This window comes from Mastigoproctus giganteus, chromosome 10 (assembly GCF_048544385.1).
Source record: "Mastigoproctus giganteus isolate SK-2022 chromosome 10, ASM4854438v1, whole genome shotgun sequence".
NCBI classification, from domain to species: Eukaryota; Metazoa; Arthropoda; class Arachnida; order Uropygi; family Thelyphonidae; genus Mastigoproctus; species Mastigoproctus giganteus.
The window spans coordinates 99,121,576-99,146,335 of record NC_143584.1 but is presented as its reverse complement, the minus strand read 5'-3'; the positions used below and the strand labels follow the sequence as shown (position 1 = coordinate 99,146,335).

At 38.9% G+C, this 24,760-nt stretch overlaps 1 protein-coding gene across 4 annotated transcripts in view; it reads left to right on the top strand.

The window, feature by feature from the left end:
- The window catches only part of Opa1 (Opa1 mitochondrial dynamin like GTPase), a 648,761-nt gene that overhangs the window by 67,367 nt on the left and 556,634 nt on the right, over positions 1-24,760 (top strand). For all 4 annotated transcript variants that reach the window (XM_090383387.1, XM_090383386.1, XM_090383389.1 and 1 more), the window contains one exon: positions 3,219-3,346. In XM_090383387.1, the coding sequence (XP_090239513.1) occupies positions 3,219-3,346 (128 nt within the window). The remainder of the gene's footprint in view (positions 1-3,218; positions 3,347-24,760) is intronic.

Genomic DNA, 24,760 nt, shown 5'->3' with positions numbered 1-24,760 from the left:
AACGAGTACAGAGAAGGGCAGCAAGATTAGTGAATGGAACAAAGGGTTGCTCTTACGAAGAAAGGCTTAAGTTTTGCAAATTACAGTGTTTGGAGACTAGGCACCAGCGAGTTTCTCTGATAGAAGTGTAGAAAGCCTTAAATGGTTTGAGCATGCTTAATACCGATGGGATTCTTCCTTTTGCTCAAAATAATCACCTGAGAGGACACAATCACTCAATATCTCAGATTGAGGAAAGATAGATGTGTGGAAATTTGCCTTTAGCCAGCGTGTAGTTGGTTTGTGGAACGGACTTCTATGCCTTGTTGTGGAAGTTCATAGCCTAAATAAATTTAAGGCTCAGCTGGACAGGTATTTCTAACGAATGGAGGGGTGAAATGGAAGTGGTTTTTTTTTTTTTTTCTTTAGTCTGATGCTGCATAAGCTTGCTTTCTTGCATCATATGCCTCTACTAATGCTAAAAGCTAATGCTAAATGTTACTTACTCTGAAATAGGCACCATCACCCAATTGGCACTGTTTCGAAGCTGTTTGGTCTCATCGGTGGGTGGGTAGGTATCCTGTTGCAATAGTGAGAACCCAATCATGAAGTATAACTCCACAATATTAGAGATGCTTGTGGTGTGCATAATTTAATCTAAATATATTTCTTGACGAAATGTCAGAGTATGAAAAAGGTTGTTTAAGCATGGGTAATGCATCTCCATCATTTCTACTACCCTAGTAGTGCAATACCTCTACAACTTGTTAGTGGAAAAGATGTGCGTAGTAGAAATGCTGGAGATGCATTACCCATGCTTAAGCAGCCTGTTGCATATCTCTATGTTAATTGCAGAATCCAATTTTCGGGTGAAGTTGTTTCTAATGCAGTCGTTATGAAGTAGTTTCATGTTACATTGATCCACTTGTAGCATTTCTCCTTCCCTGCATAGTTGGTTGCCCACTCTTATTTTCTTAATCCAGTTCCACCTCAGTGTTGTTTTAACAAGAAAATGCAAATGATCAAATCCACATTTGGCTCCTCTGTAAATTCTGACATATTTCAATATGTATGTCCTTGAATATTTTGAAATAATGTAATCTATAACTGATCTAATTTGCCTTGTCTCCTGCGACCAAGTATATTTATGGATATCCTTGTGTTGGAAAAATGTGTTGTTTATTCTCAAGTTGAACTGTTCACTAAGATTGAATATATCTGTGTTGTCGTTCCTCTCCGAATCTTCCAATAACTTTGCTATTTTGCTCAGTTCCTACTCTTGCATTGAAATCCCCAATTAAAAATTTTTTTTTTCTGTTTCTACTCAACACAACAACTAAGTCAGTTGAGTTTGCAATAAATCGTCAATACAAATATTTATCGTAATTAGTAGTCACGGGCCTGAACCCCGGTCCACTTAAGGAACGTGTGCTATGCACTCTCGCTCCTGACCACTGGGCTACGTCAGGCCATTCTTTGTTCTTAGAGATTTTTTTCTGTTAGTTCTCTCAGATCCTCCCAAAATTCATCCTTCAAGGTTTCAGTGGTGTCATTAGTCGGGCATATATTCCCAAAATACATATTTCTCTCCCATGGCGAATTCAATGTGATCATTCTTTCATTATTAAATTGTCAGTTTTTGATGTTATGTCTCAAATTATTTTTAACTGCAATAGAAACTCTTGCTCTTTCACTGTTATCGACTCCGCTCCAAAAATGGTAGTATTTTTCCATTATTTCTCCTCCACATCCCTTTTTCTTTGTCTCTGATAACATAATGATGTCTAAATTGAATTTTTGCAGTTCATCTGGAAGAAAGTTTCTTTTAGTTGAAAGACCTTGAATATCCCAGCATCCCAAAATCAATGTCCTTTTCTGTTTGCCGAGTTGTTTCTGAAAGTGCAGTCCGTTTTCATTTCCACTTGTAGGTTTAGCATCAGTGCATTTTTTACACTGAATGAGGAGCTAGCCCATTGCAGCAACCCCCCCAACCTGGAGGACCAGGATATCTCTCTTAGTCTGGCACCTACCCTTTGACCTGTCTGGCTTGGGAGGCCCCAGCAGCTAAGCTACTGCCGACTTAGCTCTCCGGGTCATTGGGACACGCAAGCCCCCCACCACGACAAGGTGGACTATACCATTGGGGGAGGATGAGAATAACCAAATCAAATAAAATGTAGAATGCCTCTGATAATAGAGAATAGGAAATAAGTTGAAATACTGATATTGACCAGAATAAAATATTAGAATTGAGAAAATCCATGAAGGACATAATAATGGGAAATAAAATGTGATACTATATATTGAAGGTGGAACAAGACATGTGGAAGTTTCCCAAAACACTAGGGTCTCAATTGATAATGTCACTTTCACAACACTTGCATCCAAGAACTCAGTTTGACATTACTGGTTGAAGGGTAGCAGGTTATGGAAGAATTTGTGAGAAGATGAGGCTAACTTCCAACACAGTGCAAATATAGATGCAACAGGGACTTTTCTTCTCATCCTGTGTAATCTTAATATTTTTTTTTTTTGGTTAATGATACAATATTTTTATTGCCTGCTGGCACAATGGAGAATAGCATGATCAGTAATCAAGTAGCACTATTTGTTTATAAGCTATTATTTCATAATCCTTACAGGTAGTATGAACCCTTGTGCAGTGTGTTTTTTTTTTTTCCCTCTCTCTTCTAAACTGGTGGGTATTTCAACTTTAAACAGTTGTTTTTTTTTTTTTTTTTCCCACATAGCTTGGCATTTTTTTGATGGAGGGACACTAAGGTTTACTGATTTTAATCCTCTGCACTAAGTGCCCCATGGAGGCTGAATAATTGCAGTAAATAATCAAGGAAACTGCTTTTATTCACTTTATTTAACATCCCAGCCTTGTGAGGAAATTCTGTGAGAGCCTGAAAGTAAATTTTTTCTGGAAAACAAAAATGAAGGTTGATTTTACAAAAAACAAAACAAAAAAACAGCTTGCTATTTAGATCAAGTTCAATAGTGTTATTAGTGAACAAACAACTAACATTTTCAAGGAATATTGAATGGCCAACCATAAGCACTAAAATATATGTGGGCTGAGCTGTCTTGCAGTCCCATATGACTGTTTAAGGTTTACTCTTTTGCATTAATAATTTTTTGTCATAGTTGTAGTTATTTTTATTGTAAAACTAGGGAATGAAATCAGTGCTTTTTTTTTTATTAATATTAATTGCATTAATTGCATTCTTTTTCAGATGCTGCACAACTAGAAGGTGATATGGTAACAGCATTTAGTGCTATGTCGGCACGAGATAGTTCATCTGGAATAAATGAGAAGCAGAGTAGGTTAGAAAAACTTCAGGATGAACTAATTTCAGTTCAGGTAGGTGATGCGTGTGTATGTATATATACATATATATATATATTTGTGTATATGTATATATGTATAATGAGTAATGGAAATGAGTATAATGAGTAATATGGAAAGAAACATTAATAAATTGTAACTAACAAACGTGGCATAACAATATTCAGCAAATACAAACATTTGACTTTAACAGTTTATTCACTAGTATCAATCTCAACAATTTAAAAGAAGTGCTCTACAAGCTATATTTGGGACATAAAAATGCCATAAACTTTGATTCAACCTGCTGGGATACTCTAATAAACTTATGTAATTTTTAATAATTATGTATGTGACGGAACTTTGTTATACAGCAGACTCTTGATTTACTGGGATCAAATTAACCAGGACACTTCAAGACTCGAAATAAAAAAAAAAAAAATCAACCAGAAATCATAAAATTCAAGTAATAACTAGAATGGGTATAAACAGATGTTTTGCAAGTTGGAGAAGAAGAAATGTTTAGTTTGTTTCGTTATTTAGTATCAGGGATGTTAAAATTTTTCTTATAGTAAATATTTTTTTTGTCTAGAAATCACAAAAATGATGGGTAAATGCAAAAGCATTGCACTTTTAGTTAAACAAAAACTTGGAAATTATTCAAATGTTTGAAATGTCCATCCTAATCTCTAATTAAAATGGTGCATTCAATCTCTAATGAACCATTATACTGTTGGTGACCAAACCATATGCGTCATTGTAAAAAATAAAGGGAATCATCATATTGGACACACGAGTAAGTTTTTTCATTTATCTATCACCATACTTTTTACGTAGGTTGCTAACATTTTTTGGTACAGTAAGTCCCCGACTTACGTAGCTTCGAACTTTAGTTACATTATTTATATTTTTTTTATACGACTGATGATTTCGGTGAAGGGGACACACATTTCACTATAATAACTTAAAAACCAGCAGAATTCCAGCTATCAGTATTCTCACAAATGCAATAAGATCGAGTTTACTACCCGTTTATAATTAGATGCACTAACAGGGAAAGTGCAAATTGTTTTTATTGTTTTATGGCAGTGACCTCCAGAAATGTGCTTTAGTAAAATGTGAGCTTATGTGGGGTGATAATAGTGAGTTTTCGCCTTAACCCTGTGAAGTTCTTTTCAGAAAATTTAATTTTGACTGTTATCATGGTGCTGCCTAAGAGAATAAGTGACAGCGGTACTAATAAATCTATCAAAAAAATGAAAGCTATTGAGTTGGATCAGAAAATTAAAATAATAAGAATTTATGAAAATGGCCAAACATTAACAAGTATCGTGCGGAATTCAGATTTGTCAGTGGCAACGGTGAACACAATAAAGGAGAAAGATAGAATACGAGAAGTGGTGAAGGGATTGGCACCAATGAAGTCAACTATAATAACCAAGGCTAAGAAACATATCAGTTTTTACAGTATTGACATTCGTTTTTTCTTCCTTTTATGTTTTCTTTTCTTATGTGCCACTCTGGCTACTTCACCACCATTCCCAGATAAAGTTTTTAATTGAACTAATTAAAAATATATAATTATTTTTCTTCATTCTTCTGAGGATATGTGGTTTTTGTAATTTTGTCATATCAGGGATATAGTAGCAATATTCTCTCTTACGTATGTCAGGGACTTGCTGTATTTTTGGATTAACCGGGAAATCGATTATCCAAGAATTTTTTTTTACCATTTATCCCGGAAAATCGAGAGTCTACTGTACTTGCAAGTGAATGGCACCCCTATGGGAAGTCCAGCATCCTGCATAATTGCAAACATCTATCTATATTTAACAGAAAATGTGTGTTTAATTGTCCATATTTCATTCATGATTACAGCACATTATATCCAGATGAACTTGCATTGGAAAAAACTAATAGTTCTGATACTATAGCAAATTACCTGGACCTTTATATAAACATATTCCATAATACTATAGATATAAACATATATAATAAAAGAGACATTTAATTTCAATGTAGTCTGCCTTACAAACTGGAAATTTAATATATTGAAATCAGTGCATGCAAATATCATTTTATCCCAATGCCTCAGGATTGCTTCCATTTGCAATAAAAATACATGTGCAGTAGACATAATAGCATTGTACAATAAGTTGATCATAATTTCCCTATCACTTACTTGAAATACCACTTCACAAAGGCGATAAATATAATTAATTTCAAAAAATTATTTCCATAACCCATTGCTCCAATATAATTACCATAATTTACATAGGATACGCTTTGCTTTCTTGGTGACTTACGTCTTAGAAAACCTGTACCTACCGGCCTGCAAATTATAGTGTGTCATTTATTTTATTTTATGTTATTTTACTTTTTATAATAACACTGTATATACTTAAATTCACACTAGGGTGACATTCAAATTCAGCTTAGGGTCCTACTATAGGAATGGGTTTGCTATCCTGGGCTTACCTGAGCTACAACTTATACCTTGCATCATCTTTAAGCTGTCCTACACTCTTTGTTCTTATTTCTCCGAAATTATTAGGGTAATCCTGGGATGTAGGAGAAACTACATCTTATTTGTACTACTATATTTTTGCATTCATAGAGTTCAGGTACTATTATTTCTACTCATTTAGTTTTTATTCATCTTACTATCTGCATGTTTCTCTTTGCATTAAATTTTTTTAAACTAATTTGCTATTTACAGGCGTTTTACCACTTCCATCACATAGGGGTCACCACATGCACATTAACTCTCACTAGAGGGATTTACATTTCTTTCATGATGACTACTGTATCCAAGTATCCCTGTATCCTTATCTACTGTATCCATGTATCCTTATGCCTCACATTTCTTCTTATTTTAATTAATAAATTGTTCCCTGTCAGGTCAACAATGTTCAATATGTGCTTGTATTATTACTTTATATTATCTTTCATTTGATTCTAAATTTTTAACTACCTTTTATGGTTTAGATTCAAATTATTTAATCTATAAATTTATTGCTATTATTATTTTGTATAATTTAGCAGATATTGATCATTACAGAAACAGAACTTCTTGTTGTTTTTTTTGCCTTCAGTCTGGGTGGTTGGCCCCAGGGGAAGTCGCCTAGCTTGTGGGTAAATAGCGATAAGTTTTGTATATATTTTAATTTATATTCTCTTCTTTCCCCCTTTTTTTGTATATTTCTCATCCTTCTACTAACCTTACATTTTATATAAATCTATCTATCTATACCTTACCAAGCCCGACTGGACAGATACTACATCCCAAAACACACCATCCCCCTGGTCAGAAGCATCACACATTTGCCATCTTATATCTCAGATCACTCCTTTATCAAATTACAGCTCTCTTTCTCACCCAATCATTACAAAAGTGGAGGTGCTTATTGGATGTTCAACAATAGCCTTCTTCAAGACAGGGAATTCATCTCTAAGCTGCAAGACCTGATATCCAACCTTGCCCAATCCCAAGACAGATTGGAGCCAATGAACACATAGTGGCCTAGATTTAAAAGTAAACTGAAATCATTCTCGCAAACCTACAGCCATCAGAAAAGTCAACAAAAGTGTAATAACCTCTATCAACTTGAGCAAAGGCTGAAAAATCTCCCATCTGATAGTCAGACCTATCAGTCAACCCTATAAGCCATACAAACCCACTTAGACCACTCTGCAAAAGGCACCCTGCTCAGATCGAGACACACCCACATAAATCTATCCGATGGCCCCTACCAAATATTTTTCTCATTAGAAAGCAGACATCGCAAAGCAACCACCATCACTGCCATTCAGCTGCAAGATGGAAACATCACTGAAGACCCAGAGGAAACCTTCTCTGAAGTAACAAGAGTTTATAGAGAAATTTACAGTTCTCGAGAAACCTCTACAAAGGCAACGGAGGAAATCATTTCAGGACTTAAAAAAATCTCCCATACGTCCCAGTGCAGTATGGAAAAACCAATCATCCTACAAGAACTAACAGCAGCATGCAAAGCCCTTTCCAAAAATAAATCACCAGGTCTGGATGGACTGACTTCTGAATTCTTCCAAACGTTTTGGGATCAACTCTGAGTGCTACGCTTTGGAATGCTTGAAGAAGCTCAGTCCCATGAACTACCAGCTTTGGTTACCACCTGTGTCGCTCGACTGATTCCCAAGAAAGGGGATTGCACCAATTTACAAATCTGGCGCCCGATTTCCTTAATGAATACGGACTGTAAAATCATTTCCAAAGCCATCGCCAATAGATTAAAAGCCACTCTCCCTGATATCATCGATCACCAACAAACACTCTGTACCTGGAAGATCGATTCATGACAACCTGCATCTGATCCGAGACCTCCTCTCCGCTGCAAACAGCCAAAGAGAATTCCTAGCACTAATTAGCCTTGACAAGAAAACGGCATTCGACAGCGTCGAACACAGCTACCTATTTCAAACCTTGAAAACCTTTGGATATGGACTTTACATCATCGGAACAATCCATCTGCTATACAAGGAAGCCAAATTCTGCCTGAAACTCAACAACCAGCTCACCTGCCACTTTCCGTATTCCAGAGGGATAAAACAAGGCTGCCCACTCTCTGGACAACTGTACGCAATTGCCATAGAACCATTCCTTAATAAAATTGCCACCAGTATACAATCTCGACGAACGCTGCTACCAGAACCCCACCTAAATTTAACCCACTCAGCATACGCAGATGACGTTACAATTGCAATATGCCACGAGAGCGAATTTGAAGTCATTCAAAAGGCTCATGATCTCTATGCTCAAGCATCAGGCGCAAAACTCAACCACTGTAAGACCAGCGGCCTGTGGGCTAGCAACTGGAAAACTAGAACCGACTCCCCCATCCAAGGCACATGGTCCAGCGAAGGACAGAAATACCTAGGTGTGTACCTCGTCAATACCCTCCTTTTCTCCCAGAAGAACTGGCCCGAATTGCTGAGTCGTTTCAACAAAGTACTCGGGAAATGGGGAAGCGTTTGTGCAACATCTTCGCTGAGAGGGAGAGTGCTTGTGGTCAATCATATGGCAGCAAGCGTTCTCTGGCACACCTTCAAAATTCTCACTCCACCTGTTGACTTCCTCCACCAAATCCAGGCATCTGTCCGAAGCTTCCTTTGGAACAAAACCAACTGGATGTCCTGCTCCAAACTTAGCCAACCACTTACTCACGGAGGTCATGGGTTGGTCTCTCTTGACGACAAAATCACAGCATTCCGGATCACCTTTCTTCTTAAGACGCTGCAAACAAAATACCCACATTCCAACACTATGGATAAATTACTAGCAACAGCCACTAGAGGACTATCCCTTTCAACAATATTGAGAATGGATATGGCACCAGCACCACTCAAACTACCGCCGTTTTATAAAGACGCACTATACTGCTGGAAAAAGCTAAACCCTCACCATAATCTTGAGAGAACATTCCTTCCCGGAATACTTTCAGAACCGCTCTTCTACAATAAAAGAATAATAGACCCTGCAAATGATGATATTCTCTTCTTCCCTACGTGGAATTGGGCAGAAATAAGAACCATAGGCGACCTCCTGACACCAAGCCTTGAATGGAAAGGATCAGAAGATTTGCCCATTAAAACCATAAATGCAAAGCAGCAACACATACATCTAAAATCAACGATCACACAAGCTCTTCCAGACATCACTACAACTAAAGGGATTGGAAATATCACTGGATCCTCGCCTACACCAACCTTCGTCATCACATCACCAGAAGACACGGTACCTCTGTCTCCTGCACCCTCCAAAAAAGTCTATCAGCTAATCATGTCTCGCCATACAACCACGATTTTCCCGTCATCCACCTTCCAAGCTGTCCCTACACTCCTCGCCACAAGCCACCATCAAACTTTCAGTGGCACCTTCCGTACAGGACGAAATGTTCCAGATCGGACACAGACATCCAGTGGAGACTGTGGCACAACATCCTTCCCACCCCAGTCAAGCTACAAATCTTCGGGTTACACTCCTCAAACTACTGCCTCTTCTGCGCCACCCCAGGTACCCTGGAATACATATACCTGGCATGCCCTGTGAACAAGGAACTCGTCAAATACGCTTTGGATGCAGCAAAGCTTGCCTGCAACCACGCCCATACTCTGGTGGACTACTGGTACCTACTTCACTCTGAGCAGACAGCACACACCACCTGCAACTTCCTATTCATTGCGGCCAAGGCCGTCATTTACAACTTCTACTTGAAGCACACAAGAAGCAGTGACGACGTGCCTCCTGTCGACACATCAGCGCAACATCTGAAGTGGAGCCTACGGAGGAAGTTGCAGAGCAGACTTCTACTCGAATTCAACAACAAAAAACCAGAAACTGTGGATCATCTGAACAGCGAATGGAACAGTGGCGGTCACCTCTTCACCATCACTGAACAGTCCATCACCTTCAACGTGTGACACTTAATATGAGAATGATCCAACGCCAAGAAACTGTTTTCTTAATTCCCGAAATTAAAATGTTGAAACTTTTGTATTTCATTCTAAAAAGCTTTCCTTATCTTTTCCCTTTTTTGCTTTGTACATAGAATGTAAATAGTTGTTGTTGAAAATGTATCTACTGTTCACGTTTTAAATAAAAAAAAATAAATAAATAAAAAAAAAATATCTATTTATCTATCTTCCCTTTAATCTTTAATGACGTGATATTTTAGTCTCTGAGGATTTAGCTATGATTTTGTGTTTTAAGCCATTCTCCCCAGTTCTAAAGTATATCTCCCTGAAGAATTTAATTTGGTGAATTCGATGACGCCTTTTTCTGGTCTGACAGTGAAGGAGTAGCACTCTGCTAACTGATTCAAAATTCGATAATTTCTACCGTTATTTCGTTACCATTAATGGCTGCTGATTAGTATTGGCTCCATCACTGTCAGAGTTAATTTTTTGAGAGTGGCCTTTGACCCTCTTTTATAGGGGTGTCAAAGGTTTTGTTAACCTTTTGGTACCCTAGGGTGGCTGATGGTGGCACAGGGGACTTGGTGATAATATTTAAAAGTGCCAGTAGCCAGCCATAAAAAAAAAAAACGATGTTCTTTGGCTTTGCCTATAATAAATAGTTTTAGTTTTGGAATAGCTGCCATACTGTCTTCTCCAATTAACCAGCCAATAGACTTCGTGGGTGCGAAAAATTGGAGGGAAAAGTAAATTTTGGGCGCCGCCTTTTTATGACAACGTCAGGACATTAGTGTATGAAGAGTTGTATATATAGTGTTTAAAAGGTTACAGTGTTGGTGTGTTATAAATATATATATTTATTGTGTTGCCATGGGGATCTCTGCTTAGTGACGATAGCTATATTTCTTATGTATATACCAGGTACTATAAGTTAAGGCTTAAAAAGAGACTTGCCGTTGCTTGACTGCCTCGCTGTATGTTACATTCACATCGATACGAATTGAGTTAATCGCCTGCTTATTAGTCACGTTTTGGTATTCACCTTTTATTAGTGTTTGTAAGTAGAAGCCTTTTGTGCATCTTGGCTAAAATAATAAGACATCCAGAGCTGACCATCAGGATATCTGTGGGCCCAAGTACAGTATGTGCTCTATACGCGGATCGGACATGTGCTTTTGAGCTCCCGCCCCTTTGTCCTTTTGACGTTTGTCTGCGAGAACCCCTAGTCAAGACTTGTATGTTTCGATTCCTCTTCGGAAGAGCTTTCGATTAATAATAAATTTGTGTGTGCAGATTGAGTGGAGTTTGAGTTAGGTTAGAATTTTAATTTTAACTTTAGCCATGGAAAGCTGCACTTTCCAGTAATGGCTTATTCCACCCCCCCACCCACCCATCCCATCTATTGCCTCCAGCTGTGGCCAAACAACCGCAGCATTGAAACCTACAGCTACTGCCAACAGTGACCAAGACACCGGAAGCCACACCCTGCGACAACAGGTGAATACCTCAAGGTCCAAAAGGTCAGTAACTGTTAATACTTATGCTAATACCGTATCTAATGGATTATTCTTCACGGCAGCAAAAACCGCTCTCTCGCGACCAACAATACTACACATGCGGTCGAACAACGCTCTTACAAATGAAGCAACCGCTATTACTTCCCGGGAAAATGGAATAGTAATTTTTGCTACCAAGGAAAACACTCCCTTAGAGCAGTACCTTACAGCGATCGCAGAGAAAGTCCCGCCGAAAAATATTACCCACGTATCCTGTGTGGCGGGAACTGTGCAGGTGTATTTCAGCCACCCCTCATGGGTGCAGACTATCCTGCAAAATGGAATAGACATCGGTCTTCATCACCTAGAAGCGGTGCCAATTGCCTTAGCACCAAAGAAAGTTACAATTTCAAACGTCCCATCTGAAATCCCTCATTAATTTCTGAGAGGAATTTTATCCAAATACGGATCAGTTACTGGGAAAATACGCACACTCTCTGCAACAACCACAAAACCTAAATTTTCGCATATAAAAAGCTTCTGCAGGCAAGCGCTTATGCACTTCACCAACAGTGGCGCAGCAAACATCCCAAAACTCATCAATGCCGATCTAAACAGAATAATTTACACCTTCTATACCTCCATTTCCTCACAATGTTTCTTCTGCCACGAAGAGGGTCACATCAAGAAAAACTGCCCGCATATCTCTAACTCTTCTGAAAGTAATACCGAAATTCAGGCGGCACCAACCTGGGTCAAGCCAGATGCACAAAGCGAGCTGACTGTTGGAGATAATGAGGATGCTGAAGAAACTGTCAGTCTGAGATGCCTCCCACAACAAACTCTTCAGAAAAAGAAAATTCAAAGACCACAGAAGACCAGGATGCAATCTCTTCAGGAGACTGACCAACCGAAACAAGAGTTTTATCTCGGAACCAACCCCCAAGGCATACCATGTCCAAAGCCACAAAACAGAAGAAGACAACGCACACGGCGGCAGGAAAAGATCAAACTGCTAACAAAAACAACAGGGACGACGAAAATAAATGCAGAACACCACAGAAGACAAATGGTTAGATCTCAAATAAGTCCATCACACCACCAAGTATGGAAATAAATAAACAGCTACAAACCACTCACGATCCAAATGAAGAAGAACCCGAATTTCTGGGCACTGAAGAAGAGACCAACTGTGATTCTCATGATTCAAGTGCTTCGGAGGACGAGGAAAACGATTTCCCCTACACTAAAGGTCCTTTAACTGTGGAAAAACTACGCTCCTTTCTATGGGAAGTACGCGGCTCCCCACAGAAGCTGGTAACAGCTCTGAAGTTCACCTCTAACATAACCGAGCTGCTCTCACAACTTACGGGTCTGCGTTCCAAACTAAAAGGAAAGAAGGACAGGGCAGATGTGAATAGATTCATGCGCCTGTACTACTGATTAACGGGCTTAAACAGCAATACCATCAATGAGGATGTTAACTGGATGTTAAAACTTGTAAAACCCTTACCTTTATTCCTGCAGATAATGTTGACATTTAGCATGCTATCACTTAATTCAAGAGGATGCACCTCTGCATTGCGCAATAAGCTGGCCCTTCACCAGGTCCAATGACATCATTCCGACCTACTCTTCCTGCAAGAAACAAATATTCAAGCAGACACAAGGCCATCCTTGAAATGGGCAGAGTGGCCAGATGTATTCCATCATTCTCCAACCCAACAACATCATGGAGCAGGAGTGAGTATCAGCCTTCATCATAAGTCTTCCTCTAAGCTCAATGTGATAGCAGAGATCGCCAGCTACACAATTTATGTGCTCTTGGATACACCCCAGAGTGAAACCCTGTATCTTATTAACATTTACATGCCAGAGCAGGAGAGACTTGCTATTCAAATAATCAACTTCATACAAAGCCATCTCTCTACTGTAGATCAGGAACACATCATTCTTGCTGGTGACTTCCACTGCACCCTTGACCCAGAAATGGACAGAATGCGATGCACTGAGCACTGCACAACATTAATCAACAACCCGCAGACCTTGATAAACAGCAATGAACGGTTGATGTATTTAGACACCAGCACCCAGAAGAAATCCTTCATCTGGAGATCAGCAAATACAGTATCTGGAAGACTAATTTATCAAGCCTGACTGGACAGATACTACATCCCAAAACACACGATCCCCCTGGTCAGAAGCATCACACATTTGCCATCTTATATCTCAGATCACTCGTTTATCAAATTACAGCTCTCCTGCTCACCCAATCAATTTAAAAGTGGAGGTGCGTATTGGATGTTCAACAACAGCCTTCTTCAAGACAGGGAATACATCTCTAAGCTACAAGACCTGATATCCAACCTTGCCCAATTCAAAGACAGATTTGAGCCCATGAACACATGATGGACTAGATTTAAAAGTCAACTGAAATCATTCTCGCAAACCTACAGCCATCAGAAAAGTCAACAAAAGCGTAATAACCTCTATCAACTTGAGCAAAGACTGAAAAATCTCCCATCTAATAGTCAGGCCAATTAGTCAACACTACAAGCCATACAAACCCCTTAGAACACTCCTCTGCAAAAGGCATCCTACTCAGATCGAGATACATCCACATAAATATTTGATGCCCCAACCAAATACTTTTTCTCATTAGAATGCAGACATCGCAAAGCAACCACCATCACTGCCATTCAGCTGCAAGATGGAAACATCACTGAAGATTCAGAGGAAATCTTCTCTGAAGTAACAAGATTTTATAGAGAAATTTACAGTTCTCAAGAAATCTCTACAAAGGCAACCGAGGAAATCCTTGTAGGACTTAAAAAAATCTCCCATACGGCCCAATGCAGCATGACGAAACCAAACCCTACAAGAACTAACATCAGCATGCAAAGCCCTTTCCAAAAATAAATCACCGGGTCTGGATGGACTGACCTCTGAATTCTTCCAAAAGTTTTGGGAACAACGTGGAGTGGTACTGTTTCGAATGCTTGAAGAAGCCCAGTCCCATGGACTACCAGGTTCGGTCACCATCTCTGTCACTTGACTGATTCTCAAGAAAGGGGATTGCACCAATCTACAAAACTACAATACGGACTGTAAAATCATTTCCAATAGATCCACTCTCCCTGATATCATCGATTACCAACAAACATACTCAGTACCTGAAAGAAAGACAATCTACATCTGATCTGTGACCTCTTCTCTACTGCAAACAGCCAAAGAGAATTCTGAGCACTAATTAGACCTGACCAGTAAAAGGCTTTCAACAGCATTGAGCACACACTTCTTGATTAGACCAGGGTTCTAGCCTGTCACCACCAAATACGGAGGATGTGGAAAGGTCAGGGAATGACTACCGCATATCCCGGAGCAATATGGCCTTAGTTGCTAATGCTCCTAAAAACTAAATAACAACAATAGCGTTGAACACAGCTACCTTTTTCAAACTTTGAAAGCTTTTGGATATGGACCCTACATCATCGGAAACAATCCATATGCTATACAAGGAAGCCAAATTCTGCCTGAAACTGAACAACCAGCTCACCTGCCACTTCCCATATTCCAGAGGGATAAAACAAGGCTGCCCACTCTCTGGAAAACTCTACACAATTGCCATAGAACCATTCCTTAATAAAATTGTCACCAGTCTGCAATCCTGACGAAAGCTGCTACCAGAACCTCACCTAAAGATAACCTACTCAGCATACGCAGATGACGTTACAATTGCAATATGCCACAAAAGCGAATTTGAAAAATTTTAAAAGGCTCAAGATCTCTACGCTCAAGGATCAGGTGCAAAACTCAACCACTGAAAGACCAGTGGCTGTGGCTTGGCAACTGGAAAACCATAACCGACTCCCCTATCCAATGCACATGGTCCAGCGAGGGACAGAAATACCTAGGTGTGTACCTCGGCAATACCCTCCTTCTCCCAGAAGAACTGGCTCGAATTGCTGAGTCGTTTCAACAAAATACTTGGGAAACGGAGAAGCGTGTGCACCACATCTTCGCCGAGAGGGAGAGTGCTTGTGGTCAATCAGATGGTGGCAAGCATTCTCTGGCACACCTTCAAAATTTTCATTCCACCTGTTGACTTCCTCCATCAAATCCAGGAATCTGTCTGAAGCTTCCTTTGGAACAAAACCAAGTGGATGTCCTGTTCCAAACTCAGCCAGCCATTTACTCACGAGGGTCAAGGGTTGGTCTCCCTTGATGACAAAATCACAGCATTCTCGATCACCTTTCTTCTTAAGACGCTGCAAACGAAATACCCACATACTGATCTTAAGGACAAACTACTAGCAACAGACACCATTCATCTATCTTTCTATCGAGGCAGCGAGAATCGGACACATGCTTTTGAGCTCCTGCCTTTTCGCCTTTCGTCTACGAGAACCCCATTTAAGAGTTATATTGTTCGTTTCTTCTTCGGGAGAGCATTTGAGTTGTAATAATTCTGATTGTGTATATTTAGCGGAGTTTGAGCTAGGTTAGTTTTTTAATTTTTTCAACTTTTAGTCATGGAAGGCTGGTTATTCCAGTAATGGCTTATTGCACCGACCCCAGCAATTGCCTCCAGTTATGGCCAGCGAAGGTCAAACAACCACAGCAACGGAGACTACAGCCACTGCCAGCAGTGACCCTGACACCGAAAGCCACACCCTGTGGCAACAGGAGGATACCCCAAAGTCCAAGAGTTCAGTAATGCTGTATCGAACAGATTATACGTGACACCTGCAAAAACCCCACTTTTGCTACACACAATAGTACACACGTGATTGAACAACGCTCCAACAAATGAAACAACTGCTATTACTTCCTGGGAAAATGGAATAGTAATCTTTGCTACCAAGGAAAACGCCCCTTTAGAGCAGTACCTTACAGCGATTGCGGAGAAAGTACCACTGAAAAATATCACTTGCACCTCCCGTGTAGCGGGAACTGTGCAGGTGTATTTCCGCCACTCCTTGTGCGTGCAAACTATCCTGCAAAACGGAATAGACATTGATCTTCATCACATGGAGGCGGGCTCCAATTGCCTTAGCACCAACGAAAGTTTCGATATCAAACGTCCCACCTGAAATTCCTCATCAATTCTTCAGAGAAATTTTATCCAGACATGGATCCGTTACTGAAAAAAATATGCACACTTTGTGCAGCAATGAAACTGGAATTTTCGCATATAAAAAGTTTCCGCAGGCAAGCACTTATGAACTTCGCCAACAACGCAGCAAACAACATCCCTAAACTCATCAACGCTGATTTAAACGGAATCATTTACACGTTTTATACCTCCATTTCCTCACAATGTTTCTTCTGCCATGAAGAGGGCCACCAGGAAAAATGGCTAACATATCTCCAACCCTTCTGAAAGTAATACCGAAATTCAGGCGTCACTAACCAGGGCCAGGCCAGATGCACAAAGCGAGCTGACCATTGAAGAAAATGGGGATACTGAAGAAACTATCAAACAGTGTGAGATGCTTCGCATACCAAACTCGTCAGAAAAAGAAAATTCAACAACCACAGAAGACCAGGACGCATTATCTTTAGAAGGCCCACCAACTGAAACAAGAGGTTTTTCTCGGCATCAACCCCAAAGGCTGTCCATATCCAAAGTAACAAAACACAAGCTCTTTTCCTACTAGCACATGCTAGTAGGAAAAGAGCCAGCCGCTTACAAAAACAACAGGATCGATGAAAAGAAGTATGGAATGCCACAGAAGTCAAATGGTCAGATCCCAAATAAGCCCATCAAGTACAGAAATAAATAAGCAGGTAGAAACCACCCACCACTCAAATGAAGAAGAACTTGAATTTCTGGAGGCAGAAGAAGAGAACAAACGTGATTCCCACTAAAGGCCCTTTAACTGTGGAAAAACTACATTCCTTTCTAAGGGAAGTCCTCCATTAACATACGAGAACTCATCTCACAACTTAAAGATCTATGTTCTAAACTAAAAGCAAAAAAGGACAGGGCAGACGTGAATAGATCTAAGCATCTGTTCTACTTAATTAATAGGCTGGAACAACAATACCATCAATCAGAATGCTAACCGCTCTCAAAAATTTGCAAAACCTTTACCATTATTCCTGTAGATAATGACGATGTTTAGCATGTTGTCACTTAATGAAAGAGGATGCTCCTCTTCATTGCACAATAAACTGGCCCTTGACCAGGTGGAATGACATCATGCCGACCTACTCCTGCAAGAAACAAACATTAAAGCAGACACAAGCCCATCTTTGAAATGGGCAGACTGGCCATATGTATTCCATCATTCTCCTACCCAACAACATCATGGAGCAGGAGTGAGTATCAGCCTTCGTCGTAAGTCTGCCTGTAAATTCAATCTGTGATAGCAGAGATCGCTGGCAATGCAATTTATGCCACCCTGAATACACCCCAAAAGGAAACCCTGCATATCTTTAACCTCTATATGCCACAGCAGGACCAACTTACTATTCAAATAACCAACTTCATACAGAGCCATCTCTCTTTGCAATAGACCAGGAACACACAATTCTTGCTGGCAATTTCAACTGCACTCTTGACCCATAAATGGACAAAGTGCGATGCACTGAGCATCACACAATGTTAATCAACAACCTGCAGGCCTTGGTAAACAACAATGAACTGGTCGACACCCAGAAGAAAAGTCCTACACCTGGAGATCAGCAAATACAGCATCAGGAAGACTGCCTTACCAAGCCTGATTGGACAGATACTACATCCCAAAACACAAATCATCCCCCTGGTCAGAAACATTACACACATCCCATCTTGTATCTCAGATCACTCCTTTGTCAAACTACAACTCTCATTCTCACCCAATTACTTCAAAAGTGGAGGTGCTTATTGGACGTTCAAAAATAGCCTTCTTCAAGACAGAGAATATATCTCTAAATTATAAGACCTGATATCTAGGGCTTACAATACCAATCACAATCTTAATACCAGTATTTCGGTATTATTAATTTATGAAACCGGGATACTGATATTAGTACCGGTATTCCAAAAACAAACGTTTTTCTCAATAAATTTTGATGAGAATTAGGTGCAATGAAGTAAGGGAAAAAAACAAGTACTGTAATTACTTGAATTCATGTTTTAAATAACCTTTTATTGAAATAATATATATTCTGAAAAAAATCATTAAAAATACAGTTATTCTAAAAACAAAAAAATATATATTGTTACACCCCAAAAGGAAACCCTGCATATCTTTAACCTCTATATGCCACAGCAGGACCAACTTACTATTCAAATAACCAACTTCATACAGAGCCATCTCTCTTTGCAATAGACCAGGAACACATAATTCTTGCTGGCAATTTCAACTGCACTCTTGACCCATAAATGGACAAAGTGCGATGCACTGAGCATCACACAATGTTAATCAACAACCTGCAGGCCTTGGTAAACAACAATGAACTGGTCGACACATTTAGACAACAGCACCCAGAAGAAAAGTCCTACACCTGGAGATCAGCAAATACAGCATCAGGAAGACTGCCTTACCAAGCCTGATTGGACAGATACTACATCCCAAAACACAAATCATCCCCCTGGTCAGAAACATTACACACATCCCATCTTGTATCTCAGATCACTCCTTTGTCAAACTACAACTCTCATTCTCACCCAATTACTTCAAAAGTGGAGGTGCTTATTGGACGTTCAAAAATAGCCTTCTTCAAGACAGAGAATATATCTCTAAATTATAAGACCTGATATCTAGGGCTTACAATACCAATCACAATCTTAATACCAGTATTTCGGTATTATTAATTTATGAAACCGGGATACTGATATTAGTACCGGTATTCCAAAAACAAACGTTTTTCTCAATAAATTTTGATGAGAATTAGGTGCAATGAAGTAAGGGAAAAAAACAAGTACTGTAATTACTTGAATTCATGTTTTAAATAACCTTTTATTGAAATAATATATATTCTGAAAAAAATCATTAAAAATACAGTTATTCTAAAAACAAAAAAATATATATTGTTACTGCAAAGTTTAGTTATGTTTAAGCATCCACACCACTTGTCCGAATAAAGTGAGCTCTTAAGAAACATAAGCAATTGATAGCATGATCAATTAAAATGGATCTAATTTTGGTACATATTTGATTAGCGGCAGAAAATGCCCTTTCGGATTCTATTCTGGTACTGAGATAATCGTAGACGATCTTGGTCCATATTTTCTGGGCTTTGAACTTTTTTAGCAAAAATAGTTAAAAGTATTTCATTAATTTTTGACTCAAGTTCATCATTTAAAATCTCATTGGAGTCGGACAATTCTTCTGTTCCATGTTGGTCTTCCATGGTTGAATTATGTTCATCATTTTCTGAAGGAGAAAGAAGTTTTATTAAGTGAAGTATAATTTTCACTATAGTATCTTTACTAAGTCTGGGGGAGAGTAAAGAGTGATTATAAGGAATAAGAAGAGAGCAAAGAGTGCAGTTAAGGAATTCTTCACAAATATAAATGCAAAGAACAGAAGGACAAATCTGATTGGACCCTTATGTAATGGATGTGGGATAGTATTAGATACCCCAACTGATGTTGCAGATGAACTCGACAGTTACTTTGCATCGATATTTACAGAAGAAAAACCCTTCATGTCAATGAGAAATTATGGGAGTGAAGTTGAAAAAATATTTAATTAATGATGAAATTTCACATGTTGATTTAATGAGAACACTTTCGTGCCCACAGGCGAGTAAGGCTCCTGTGGTTGATGGCATATACCCTATAATCTTAAAGGAGGTGGCAAGTGAGTGCATTGAACCATTAAGGCTAGTTATGAGAGCATCACCGGACTCGGGAGAGATTCCGTTCGATTGGTGTAAATTGGAACATGAAGGCAGTTCTAGGAGTGTAACGGGAAATCACCAACCGGCCAGTCTAACTTCAGTAGTAGGGAAAATCATGGAGGCAATGATCAAGGGTGGAATTCAGGATCATTTAGACGGAAATGGAATTCTGTAGGATACACAGCATGGTTTTGTAAAGGGAAAATAATGTTTAAGAAATCTGGTTAGCCATTTTGACAGGTCACTCGTGAGCTGGATTTAGAGAATAATTTCGACATTATTTATTTAGATATCAGTAAAGTATTTGACTCGGTCCCACATGAGTGGTTACTTTATAAGTTGGAGCAGGCTGGAATCATAGGGAAAATCCTTAGACAGATAGCACAATGTCTTGAGGGCACCAGGCAGGGGGGTTGTGATAAATGGTTATTCCTCAGATTGGGTTAATTTAAGAAGCGGGGTTCCCCAAGGATCAGTATTGGGAACACTGTTGTTTTTGATTTTTTTTTTTATGTTATTGTTAGGGTGGCTCCTAGAACGTTAGTTCAAATCCGTCTCGTATTACTGTGGGTTTTAGCAGACTATAAGCTAGGCCAGACTTGGTGTTTGTGTATTTTATGTATGTTGTGTTGTGTGATGTGCTGGCCTCTTGGCTATCTAGAAGCAGTGATTGCCAGGAAGGCTGCATGAAGTTGTTTTTGATTTTCATAGATGACATCTATGAAGGGCTTTAGGGTGCGATGTCTAAATGCAGATGATCTAAAGATCAGTAGAGTAGTTAATGATCGCCGGCAAGCAGAGCTTCAGAGTGACCTAAATAGACTTCCGGGATGGTCAGAAAAGTGGCAGCTATATGCTTTAATTCAGCAAAATGCAAGATCTTACACCTGGGGAACAGCAATCCCAAAATAACGTATACACTTGGTGGTGTTGAACTAAAGTCGGTAGTGGAGAAACGGGACTTGGGAGTTACGATATGTTTAGACACGAAGTTGTCCGCGAATTGTGGACAGGTTGCAATGTTGCATGGTGTCCTATCGATGATTTAATAGGCTGGAATATCTCTACTTTTACTAGTAGAGATAACAATTTCATAATCACATAAAGGTGATTTTATAACCTTTATGTGATTAAATTATAAACTATTTTTTTTTTTTTTAAATTAGTAACAAAAAACCGGTATTTGAATACCGGAAAAAAATGACCGGTATTCAGGATCCCAGTATTGTAAGCCCTACCTGTACTCCTCTCCACTCACCACAAGCCATCATCTAACTTTTAGTGGAACCTTCCGTACAGGACGAAATGTTCCAAATCAGGCGCAGACATCCAATGGAGACCATGGCACAACATCCTTCCCACCCCAGTCAAGCTACAAATCTTCGGGTTATGCACCTCAAACTACTGAATCTTCTGCGTCACTCCAGGTACCCTGGAACACACATATCTGGCATGCCCGGTGAACAAGGAACTGATCAAATATGCCCTAGATGCAGAAAAGCTTGCCTGCAACCAAGCCCACACTCCGGAGGACTCCTGGTACCTGCTCCACTCTGAGCAGACAGCACACACACACACCACCTGCAACTTCTTATTCGTTGCCGCCAAGGCTGTCATTTACAACTTCTACTTGAAGCACACAAGGAGCAGTGATGACATGCCTTCTGTCGACATGTCAGTGTGAAATTTAAGTGGAGTCTATGGAGGAAGTTGCAGAGCAGACTTCTACTCGAATTCCACTGCAAAAGACCAATAACTCTGGATCATCTTAACAGCGAATGGAACAGTGGCAGTCACCTCTTCACCATCACTGAAGAGTCCACTTTCAACGTGTGAAATATGAGACTGACCCAATGCCAAGAAACTGTGTTCTTAATTCCGTGAAATTGAAATGTTGATACGTTTGTATTTCTTTCCAAAAAGTTTCTTTATTTTTTCATTTTTGCTTTGTACATAGAATGTAAATAGTTGTTGTTGAAAAATGTATCTACTCTTCATGTTTAAATTAAAAAAAAAAAAATATATATATATATATATACAGCGCTTTTTTTGTAGAAAAATAGGATATGAAAAGTACTCTAAAAGTTTTTTTTTTTTTCTGATATTGTTACTTTCGTAGTAATGTTTTTGGAATAAGAACAACAAATTTGATATATTAACACAGTTGATTAAGCATAAATTTATTCAAGTATATAAAAAAATAAGTAAAATGTGAGTAAAATAAGTAAATAAATCGGTCAACTACTGAGTGCTGGGCACTCAGGATGAAGGGTTCGTAGTCATGAATGGTCGTTAGTGTAGTATCTCAAATAGAGGGCTTTATGGTAACTGAAAAATATGTCTAGTACACCAGCTTGGCCTAAAACTGAGGAACTAACGAAAACATTGTCTATTTGAGTCTTTGCAGTTGTTGTGAATGACAAGTGTGGAAGAAGCGACTCCGACTTCTCCCTAGGGAAGCGATGAAAGCCTTGTGGGGAAAGCTACTGGCAGGTGAGGGCCGTGCAAGACTCCCCACCACAGCCCCCTCAACACTGGCTCTTGGAGTACCACCTTGCCTGGACAACTCCAACTTTGAAAATCTAAAAAATACTTCTCTTCCCAAAATTTTTAAATGACCTTTGTAGAATTTTTAACTAACTACAGTATTTAGCAACCTTTTTTTGTCAACAAAAGGAGAGTTACTTAACACAAAGAAGCGCGCTTTCGAAGTGAATAAAATTTTGTTTTTTTTTTTAATTTTAACACAAAGGAAGTAATAGATTTCAATCGGAATATAGTTTTCCCTTGATAAGCATCGAATAATGCATGGTTAATGTGATTTTTAAATTTTTTGCTCCATTAGCGACGGAAATAAGGGGGGGACACAAAAATTAGTCACATTTTCCTGTCTGGCACCGCCATTTTTAATTTTAAAAATATTTTAAATTAAATTTTAAACTTACTCGTTGAGCTCTTTCCAACGGTGTATAATAAGCTATAGGTTGTTGAAAACATTTTTGTACCCCCACATTTTGCCTTCCCCTCCGTTCTCCATAGACATTTTTTGTCAACAGCGATCAATATGGCTTTACGTTGGCCCGCATGATGTACAAACCAATGCAAAAATTCGAGTCAATAAGTTGAGTGGTTCCAGAAATAAAATGCTGTGACAGACGGACGGACGGACGGACAGACAGACAACCGAGTGACATTATAAGGGTCCTTCATTAGACTACGGCCCCTAATAAGTAAAAATAATTTCTTAATAAAGTTTTCGTAGAATATTCCAAATTTTTATTCTCATCCGACGCAAAATGCCGACTTCTTTTCTTCCTCTTTGTGTGTCTCTTTGCTTAATGATGTTTTCGGAGCAGCCACGAAGCGACATATTTTGCTGTATCGAAGCGGGTCAGCGGTAGGCCTACAATTTTAAGAAACAGTGAAGAAATTGCTTTTGTCATCAGTGGAACTCTGGTTGGGCTGACAATCACATTCACTTAATGACATTGGTATCGTACTCAGAGCGTCCATCAAATTTTCGAATATTTTCAAATTTACTTTTATGCAACAAGATATGGAAAAAAGGAACACACTAAAGAAATCTAACTTCGAATTTTTTTTTAATATGGCCCCTGGGGACACCACTGCAGCAGAAGGTGGGCCAGAGCCCATTGGGAATACCCCTTCATCTGCTCACTGCTGACCAGCGCGACTTCGCCATACGTGGGACAGTTGGTCGGAAAGGTTTTATCAGGTACCACTAAGTAGTAGAATGCTTTCGCTCTCTTAATTCTCGCAGCAGCACTAATAGCCTAAATTGCCTGAAGGCCAGAAATGCGAACGGGTGTACAGAGTTAATTCTCTCCTAATCCGTTCGCTATGAAAATTTTCTTGCTCAATGGAAACTATTTAAAATGTAACTTAACTTCCAAGGGGAATTCAAAATAATTCACTATAAAAGGACTTCGTTAAACAGAGGCCTGACTGAGTAATTTAGAATAATAAAAATGGTTATACAATTTTATATTGAAAATATCTTAAAACAGTGAAAAATGCAAATTTAGTTAAATAATTTTAAGCTTATTTGAATAGCAAATTTAAGGAATGCCGGTATGCCGTACCGTTCCGTACTGTCCCAAAAAAAGCACTGGATATATATATATATATATATATATATATATATATATATTTCATTTTCTTCTGAATTCTAGTTAGGTTTGTGTTTTTCCTAAATAAGTTTGGACTTTTCCTTGTAACTGTAGGTATTATGGTATTTTAATAGCTATATGCTAGGTATTTTTTTTTAATAATTGTACGTATTATGTCTTTCTAATAGCTGTATATGTTATGTTTTTCAGGACATACCTACCAAATATATCTCAAAGTCGTCATTAGGTTGCTGTGAGCTCTGTTCATATTTAGCACAGAGAAAAGCAAAAATGTGATCTGTTGAGATAATTTGCTTGGTTTATGTTATGATTTTGGTTTCATTGCGTTAGTTAGACAGCAGTGGCATCTTCCATGTTTTCTGTGATTAATTTTTTTCAGTTGTAAACTTACCTTTTTTTTTTTTTAAAATATTTTTGGTTAATCTTAAATTTCTCTTGAAAAAAATACAGAATATGCAGCTGCTTATGGATTGATTTATTTTTTTTGAGTATTTTCTTTTAAAATGAATTAGGTT